General features: G+C 35.5%; 1 protein-coding gene across 1 annotated transcript in view; it reads left to right on the forward strand.

The window, feature by feature from the left end:
- The window catches only part of STT3B (STT3 oligosaccharyltransferase complex catalytic subunit B), a 99,416-nt gene extending 97,707 nt beyond the window's left edge, over window positions 1–1,709 (forward strand). Inside the window, exon 16 of the mRNA XM_022553947.3 lies at window positions 55–1,709. Within this exon, the coding sequence (XP_022409655.1) occupies window positions 55–135 (81 nt within the window). The 3' untranslated portion in view covers window positions 136–1,709. The remainder of the gene's footprint in view (window positions 1–54) is intronic.
- The last annotated feature ends 8,233 nt before the right edge of the window (window positions 1,710–9,942 follow it).

A 9,942-nucleotide genomic window follows, 5' to 3' on the forward strand; every position in this document is an offset into this window, starting at 1 on the left:
GTTTTAATCCGTAGGAAACCTGCACTAACACCATGTGTTCTGTTTTCTTTTTAGACTGCGAAAAGGAAGCGTGGCTACATTAAGAATAAACTAGTTTTTAAGAAAGGCAAGAAAATATCTAAGAAGACTGTTTAAATATACTGTTCTGGTTCCTAACTTGAAGCAGATGTCCTTGTGAGAACCGGTCTTTGCCTTTAGCTCATGTCATGTTTCACAGCGACGGAGGGTACAGAACCATCACTGGAACCATCACTGGTCCAGGTTAATGTACAAAACTTTCTGGCAATGCCTGATTTAAAAAATAAAATTGGCTTACTGAGAACAGCTGTTTTTGATTTGTAATGTGAAGCAAGACAGAGCACTGCTGTAAATGTCTAACAGCAGATTTTTTTTTTTTACTGGTACATGTTATCCTTCAAATCTGAGAATTTGGACTAATGGCACCAAAGAACCCTCTAATTTGGTCCCTGGCACATGCATACTTGTCAATGTTTTTATTCTTTTACAAGATTTTATTTGAATTACCCAGATAGCAATACGTAAAATACGAATGACAAAATGTGATGCAAGCTTCTTGAACCAGTAAACTAGTACGGTCTGAGAAAGAGGTATTAGAAAAATAATTATACTTCCTTGAACTATATTTATTTTCATGTTTCTCCAGTGCAAAGAACGTTTCATCAAATGTACATTTTCTATTGCTTACTGTTTGCTCTGAGAAGAAGCTGCTGTTTCAAAGATGGACCTGTAACTAATCGATTCAAATAGTTTTGTTTTTTTTTTTATGTTGAAACGTTATTGCTGCTGTTAGCAGTTGTTTTCACCAGGTACTTACAGAGCAGATCTCATACGTTGTTCATTCAAGGGCTAAATTTATATCCTTTGGAAATCATGGCAACTGCACAGGATGTTGCTAATTACCAGGATGGGGTTTGGTATCTTAGTCCTGAGGTTAGCACTTTGTTTACATGCAAAAGATTAAGGAAGAAACCCTTAAAGTGGACAGGTAGCCAAAGTTCATTTTGTGTGATTCTTCAAAATGACAAAAGGATTTGTAAAGTTCGCCTGGATTTCTCTCATTTTTATAACAGTTTCATCCGTCACAGTGATTTTGTCCTCTGCTCCATATTTTGTTAATCCCTTAGGCATTTGATGAAACACTCTTTAATGCTATATGCATTTTCTTATTTTTATTAAAAATGTGACAATTGTCCAAAAAAATGCACTAAAATATAAATGGAGATTGAACATGTTCACTTTCCGTCTCATAGGCAACTTTATATAGACTTGAAAATTTTCTCCTGTTTAGTAAAAGTGAAAGAGAAGGGGTTTTTCCTGCCACAGGATATCTTTTTTTTATATAAACAAGTATAATTTACACCACTGCTTTTGGTGGAAAAGTGCAGAATAGTATGTAACTTTTATGAAGAAAAGTGTAATTTACAATATTCATTGAGAATGTTACTGCTGATTTTCTTTTCCAAAGTGTAGAATATTCTTTGATTTATAGAATCCATTTTTGACCCAGATGATGGTTCTTTTACATACCAATAAAATGGTTGAACCTTTTCACAATAAAAGTGTAACTAAATCTGGATTTCTGATACCTTGTCATTTGGAGGATTTTATTTTACTTTGTTGCTTTAAAATTCAGTGCAGAGAAGTTGTTGACTGTAGGGAAAATAAAGTTAATTCAAATTTTGTGTTAAGTGTTGTCTTTTATACATCTTTTATTTTTGAAAGGACTAACAGTATTGAACACATACTTCCTTCTTGTTCACTTTTACAAAGGTTTTAGAGAACACGTGTAGGAAAAGTGCTAGATTAGTTCAACTTAGGTCTAAGGTCTAAGTTGAACTAATCTATTATTTATTTTGCCTTCCTTTCCACCCCAGAGTGAAAATTTCATTTTGACTTTTTATGGGTGAGTGAGGGGAAGACACCTAGCCAAATAAGAATTTAATCTCCATGTAAATGAGGCTAGGACTCTAACAAAAAAGCCCTGCTCTGTAAGTTCCGATATTTAATCAGCCAAGTCTTGTATAATTTTCCCATTAAGAGCAGGAATGATCTCTCACCTTTTCCAGTTTTAGGGAACCCCATTTTGGTTCAGTGGATTGCCTCAGCAAAAACTATATTGTAACCACACTTGAGATTTTATTGTAGCAGAAAAGTGAAATTATAGACAGTAAAACAGCTTTTATTTTTATTCCACATCTTAGAATTGAATAAGCTGAGTGCTTTGTAGTATAAATAAGGCAGTGAGGCAGCAAGTCCAAAGATAAAGTTTATTTTTCAAACTTAACGTCCTTATCTACTTACTTGAGTTTGCATTTGTAGAGTTTTAACTTTGAGTCCCCAGGCCATGACCAAAAGGCCAGAGAACTGGATGGTGTAAAAGCAGCCTATAGGGTATTACCGTTTCCATAGCTTAAGGTCATAAGATTATGAAATCTGGAGCCTCTGCACACTTTTTTAAAATGGTAGTAAAATATATAACATAAAATTTACCATCTTAACCATTTTAAAGATGTACAGTTCAGTAGTGTTGAGTACATTCACGTTGTTGTGCAACCCTCTCCGAATTTCCTCCTTTGGAATGGGTGCTGCTGGATGTGGGTGCTGTCAGACCCCCTGCCTTGTTACCCAGGCCTCACTGAGGTAGGTGGAGTCATGAATGAATGTAGAAACAGCTGTCTGTTAGAAATGGCAGGTGTCTGAAATGAAAAAGTAATCCTTCTTTTGGTGTGAGGTGTGACACCGGGAAGACAAAAATGTACATCTTAGCAAATTACCACAAGACAAGCAACTTTGTAACCACAACTCAGATCAAGAGAACAACACTGCCAGGACTCCAGAAGCTTCCTCATGCTCCCACTTGGTCACTGGCCTGTCCTACTTGCCCCTCTAGGAGGTAATCAGTCTCCTAGGTTTTACAGTAATTTCTGCTTCTAAACATATTTAATTGTACATGTTCTTTGAACAATAAAATGGAATCAAAGTATGTATTTTTTTATATAGCTGCTTTTGCTTAGTTTTTATGAAATTCCAAATGTTGCATGCAGCTGTAGATTTATTTTCATTGAGGTATATAGTATTCCTGTGTGTGTGTATCTCTCACACACACACACACCATTCTATTGATAGATATTTGTGTTGTTTCCAGTTGGAGGATATTACAGTTAAGGCTATAGGAATTTTCTTTTACACCTCACATGGAGCTTACATGCACACATGTTAGTGGGTATTTACCTAATAAAGTAGAATTGCTGGGTAGGGTATGAAGGTTCTTGTTACTCCCACATCCTAATCAGCCCTTGTCAGGCTTTTTAATGTTGCCTTTATGGTGGGTGAATGATGGTTTTCCATTGTGGTTTAGTTTGCCATTTCCAGGTTGCTAATGAGGTTGGTCATTTGGCAATCCCCTTTTTATGAGGATTTGGTTTTTCTTTTTTTTTAATTGTATTAGTAGGAGTTGTTTACATATCCTGTATATAACCTCTTCATCATTTGTGTTGCAAACTGCCTAGGAATTCATTATTTTAATGTTGTATTTTTCAGTCTTCCATGTGACTGTAGCTTTCTGTGTACCCTGTTTGATAATATTTTCCTAATCTGTGGTGTGAAGATAGTCTCTTGTATTCTCTTCCAGGAAATATATTGTTTTATCTTTTATACTTAGGTTTGCAGTCTGCCCGGAATTCATTTGTTGAGTACAGTGTGAATTGTTTGGGTTTTGTTTTGGGTTCATTAGGTTTTTGGTTGTTTTTTTTCCATATGCAAATCTAATTGTGCACCATTTATTGAAAAGACTGTCCTTTTCCTAAAGTTCTGCAGTTCTCCTTTTGCAGTAAATCCATACATGAATCTATTTCTGGGCTGTATGTTATATTCCATAGATTTCTTACCTTTCTGTATTGATTTAATGTCCTTTAAGATAATTAATATGGTAATGTCTCCCATCCCCACCTTCTCAGACTTTGCTTGGTTATTTCTGGCCCCTTTGTTTCTCCATATAAATTTTAGAACCAGTTTATTAAATAACACCAAAAAAGAAAAAAAAGAAAAACCTTGTTGGGCTCTTGACTGGGCATTAGGCATTGAAATTATAGATGAATTTAGGAAAAATTAACACCTTTGACGTACTGAGTCTTCTGTCTGTGAACATGGCATATCCTTCAATTTATATAGGTCTGGGTCATCTTTAATGTCTGCATTGTAGTTTTTCAATAGGTCTTGCACATTTTCATAAGTTTTATTACAAGGTATATTTTTTGATAAATACTGTCTATATTATAAACTTTTATTTTCCAGTTGTCAGTTACAGAACATTTGGTTTTATCTGTTGAAATTGTACTGAACAACCTGTTAAACTCATCCTAATAATTCAGATTATTATAAACATATGCCATCATAATTAGGGAATAATGGCAGTTTTATTTCTCCTTTTCTGGTGGTTATGCATTTGATTTTCTTGCCTTTGCTGCACTGGTCAGGATATCCAGCATAGTGTACTGCATAGAAAAGGTAACATGTTTGTCTTGCTCCTGTCTCACACAGAAAGTTTTCAATATTTTTCCTTTAAATATGTTTACTGTAGTTTTCTTTAGGTATCTTTGATCGGATTGAGTACATATCTGTCCCAATTTCCTGAGTTATCATGAATGAGTGTTGTTTTATCGGGTGATTTTTTCCTTTGTTTATTAAGATGATTCTGATTTTTCTCCTTTATTCTGTTAATAGTGAATTACAGAGACTTTCTGTTTACATTGTTGAACTAAATTTGCATTCCTGGAATAATGATTATTTCTGGTTTTCTTTTTTCTTGTTGCATCCCTATTTCTGTCTCTTCTCTCTCATTACCTTGCTTCTCATTTTCCTTTAGTTTTTTATCAAAGACCAGCTTATGGCTTTGTTGACATTTTCTACAGTGTGTTTTTATTTCATTAGTGTTAATTTACTTCTCTTTGCTTGCAAGAGAGTTGTTCTTTTTACCTTAGTGTGATACATGAATTTAGTTATAAATTTACTCCAATCATAGTCTGTTTCATTCTCCCAAGTTTTGATGTGAACTGTCATTGAGTTTAATGCATAATTTGTGTACTTTCTTCTTTGAACCATGGGTTATATAGATGTACATTTCTTGATTTTCAAATATGGTTGTTTTTTAGTTATCCTTTTATTACCAGTTTCTACCTTAATTGTATTGTAATCAGATACTCTGATTTTAATCCTTTGAAGATGTTTGCGATTTGCTCTGTGGTCCAAAGTGTTTGTGTGTAAAGTCTTCCTGAAGCTTGTTCTGTTATTTTCTGAGAAGGATGTATTGAAATTGTATACTGTTATAGGTTTGCCTATACTTCTTTGAACTGTTGATTTTTTTGTTTGTTTGAACCCAGATTATTCGGTGTATATATATTTAGAACTTTTATTGGTAAATTGAAGCTTCAATTTTTTTGGAAATATCAGGATTTATTTTCAGTAATGCTTTTTGTTAAAGCCTATTTTGTCTGATTAGTAAGTAATATATCAACTTTCTTAAGATGTTTGCATGATGTATCTTTTTAATCCTTCTAGTGTACCCTATTTTGGATTTGTTGGGCTTTCAGCTTTGTAGCTTGTTGGTTTTCATCATTTTTTTTAAGTTCCCAAATCATCTCTTTAAATCTTGTTTCTGCCCCATATGCTCTTTGCTCTCCAAGACTCCAATTGAACATAGTTAATTAAGCCTTCTTTATTGGCTCTCTCCTTTTGCCTCTCTGTGTATTTTCTCGACGCAACTCTCTCATCAGTTATGGCTAATCTGTTCTTAAACCCATCCATTGAGTTCTTTTTACTTATTGTTTTTCAATTTTGGAGTTTTATCTTTTTTACCATGCCAAATCTGCTGTTTCTTTTTATGGTTTACAGCTGACCCACTGACAGTCCTTTATTTAACACAATGAGCATAGTTAAAGTGTGTTTGATAATCCACTAACTCAGCTCTTGTGGGTTTTGTTTCTGGTGTGTGTTTCCTCCTAATGTGTGGAGGAGAGAGGGGGCAGATTGTGTGCTCTGGACGCATATTTAAGAAATTGTTTAAGTAAGTTTAGGCCTAGGATATTTTCCTTTCTAGAAGATTTTGTTTCTGCTAGGTACCTAGTGAAACTCGCAAGCCAGAGTCACATTAATCGAATTTAAGGGATGCTATATGATACACAGAGCTAGCCTGCCATCGCTGTGAGGGCTGGTTCATTATTTCTAGGCTGAAACCCTGCAAGGACTTCATCCATATGCAGGTTTCAATACCAACATTTGTCCTCCTAGTTCTGCAAGGTTACTGAAATTGCAGTTCAGTCTCTGCCAATTTCCAGGGGAAAATGGCTTCAAATGCCAAGCTTTTCTCTCAGGATTTGCATCTTCTCCTGGGTTCTAGCGTGGTGATAATGTCTTGGTTCTGTGAAGTCTTAAAACAGGTGTTATTTCTTGTCCAGCTTTACTACTTGTCCTTAGCCAAAGAGTTGGTCCAAACTCCCCCAGTCCACTACTGTCAGAAGTTGAATATTAGAAACAAAGTTACCTGTGGTCCTTTGGATCCTAAAACAGATATAGTATTTGTTTCTTAACATTTTCACCTCTATCTTGCTGTGTAACAGCTAGACTTGGGCCATCCAAATTTTGTGCATCCCATAGTCACAATCTCAGTATTTTATTTACTTGGAGAATATGGAATATTCTTGGAGAGCCGTCTTATTTTAAAATCCTGGTGACAGGTTGATTAGAATACCAAGTGTCTGCTTTTGTTGAATTGGATTTCAGTGAAAGCTGAAGCTAATGAGATTGAATGAAAACTCAAGATCAAGTTGCAGCCAGACTGACTGACAACAGTGCATTGTAACCTCAGCACACTATCATAATTATTCGAACAAGCCAGATAGATAAATAGATGAAACATCATCTCTCTCTTCTAACAAAACTAGATTAACATGAATCAGAGCTCAGGCTTGTATCCTGCTGAAGGAAAAAATAATACTTTGTATCTTTTAATATATATTATATATAAACATATAATCTATGTTTTTTTAATGTTTTTATGGCCCTAGCTATTTATGAGGAAGGTGGGCACTAGTCAAGCTTCTGTCACCTCCCTTCTGCCAGGAATATGAAAAACACACTTGTCAGTGGGCAAACCTCCCATTTCGTATCATCTTTGGTCTACACAGAATTAACTTTGAGGTCTGTAATCTGTTGATTTAATTTTTGTGTATGACAAGGTGTGAGTTTTATATATCCAGTTGGGCCAACACCATTTGTTGAAAAGACCTATTTCTCCCATTTAATTGGCCTTTGTAGAAAATAAACTGACCAAAATTCTCTTATTTTGTTTCATCAATCTGTGTGTGTCCTCAACACCAATATCACACTGATTAACTGTAGCTTTTCAGTAAGTCTTGAACTCAACTCGGGTAATATGAGTTCTACACCTTTGTTCAATGACTGACTTTTAATATTTACCCTGAGACCACAGGCATACACTGGGTATCTTGGGCAAACGAGGATGTGTTGTCACCCAACCTGCAGCTGACTGACATAGGATTAATATCCAGACTGGGTAAAGAACGCTTAGGAAAAAACACAGATGATTTTGATTAGTCCTTAACAGAAGAAACCAAATAGAAAATAAATATATGAAAAGGAACATACCCACCAGGGTTAGCTAAAATGTGCAAATAAGTGAGAGGATGTACAAAAACGTGTATATTGCTGGTGAGAACTTAACTGCTCAGCATTAGCTGATGCAAGTGAAGATGCATATCCCCATGTCCCAGCAATTCTAAGTCTGTCAGAAGTAGCTAAGATAAACATTGATAGCAGTATGTTCATATAATGGAATAGTATTGAAGGAAAAAGAAAGAATGAACTACATTCATAAGGAATAACACTGGTGATCTTAAAAACAATTTGAGTTAAAAAGCCAGACCAAAGGATATATAACATGATTCCAGTTATATACAGTTCAAAAACAGGCAACTATGTATCATTTAGGGATGTATACATAGTGTTAAAGCTATAAAGCAAACCAGGCTGTGATTCACCCACAAATTTGGATTAATGGTCAACTTTGTGGGGGTAGAGGGAGAATAATGGGGAATTTGACTAGGAACATGTAAGAACGTTTTGGAGTGATGATAGCAATGTTTCTTTGGAGTTGGATTGTGGCTACATGTGTCTGCTTCTACTTTAAAATAATTCATTACACTGCACACTAGATTTTTGCACTGTGCTTATACCACACACGTGAGAGCAAGGTTGCAGACTAGGAAGCTCCAGGCCATCATTCCTTCATGGAAACACTCAAAATAACAACAAACTAGAGACTGGCTAGAATACCATTATAAGGGCTCTGGAAAACAATCACTGGTCTACAGCACTGATCGAATGCCCAATCAAGAAAAAGTCACATTAAAAATAGTATGAAATCTCACAGTGCTTTTCCCTTGGCCCCACCTCTCCACAGTGGCATGGTTGAGAGAAAGCAGCAGCCCAGCTCTCAATGACCTCTCCTAAATAGGAGGGAACAAAGCAGAACTCACCTGCAAAATTCTGATGTGTCTAGGGCTGCCTGAAGGAAAAAAAAAACACTTTTCGCCTAACTTAGTCTCAGGGAAAAGTAGTGTAGCTGGGGAAAGCTACAGGAAGAGGGAAGCACTGCTCATAAAATGAGAACAAAAAATGTTTAAATTTGTATGGAGACACAAAAGACCCCGAATAGCCAAAGCAATCTTGAGAAAGAAAAATGGAGCTGGAGGAATCAGGCTCCCTGACTTCAGACTATACTACAAAGCTAGTCATCAAAACAGTATGGTACTGGCACAAAAACACAAATATCAATGGAACAGAATAGAAAGCCCAGAAATAAACCCACGCATCTATGGTCAATTAATCTACGACAAAGGAGGCAAGGCTACACAATGACAGTCTCTGTATTAAATGGTGCTGGGAAAACTGGACAGCTACATGTAAAACAATAAAATCAGAACATTCTTTAACACCATACACAAAAATAAACTCAAAATGGATTAAAGTTCTAAATGTAAGAAAGACCTGATACTATACAACTGAGAGGAAAACATAGGAAGAACACTCTTTGACATAAACTGCAACAATATCTTTTTCAAGCCATCTCCTAGAGTAATGGAAATAAAAACAAAAATAAACAAATGGGACCTAATTAAACTCAAAAGCTTTTGCACAGCAAAGGAAACCATAAACAAAACGAAAAGACAACACCCAGAATGGGAGAAAATACTTGAAAATGATGTGAGATTAATCTCCAAAATCTACAAACAGCCCATGCAGCTCAATATCAACAAAACAACACAATCAAAAAATGGGCAAAAGACCTAAATAGACACTTCTGCATAGAAGACATACAGATGGCCAAGAGGCACATGAAAATATACTCAACATCGCTAATTATTAGAGAAATGCAAATCAAAACTACAATATCACCTCACACCAGTCAGAATGGCCATCATCAAAAAGTCTACAAACAATAAATGCTGGAGAGAATATGGAGAAAAGGGAACCTTCCTACAGTGTTGGTGGGAATGTAAATTGGTACAACCACTATGGAGAAGAAGGTTCCTCAAAAAACTAAAAATAGAGTTGCCATATGATCCAGCAATCCCACTCCTGATCGTATATCCAGAGAAAACTCTAATTCAAAAAGATACATGCACCCCAATGTTCATAAAGAAGATGTGGTATACAATGGAATACTACTCAGCCATAAAAAAGAATGAAATAATGCCATTTGCAGCAACATGGATGGACCTGGAGATGATCATACTAAGTGAAGGAAGCCAGAAAAAGACAAATATCATATGATATCGCTTATATGAAAAACATATAGATGAACTTCTGTACGAAACAGATTCACAGACTTAGAAAACAAAATTA

The sequence above is a fragment of the Delphinapterus leucas genome, chromosome 10 (genome assembly GCF_059928025.1).
Source record: "Delphinapterus leucas isolate spDelLeu-1000000601 "Yukka" chromosome 10, BTC_Dleu_Yukka2, whole genome shotgun sequence".
In the NCBI taxonomy this organism is placed as follows: Eukaryota; Metazoa; Chordata; class Mammalia; order Artiodactyla; family Monodontidae; genus Delphinapterus; species Delphinapterus leucas.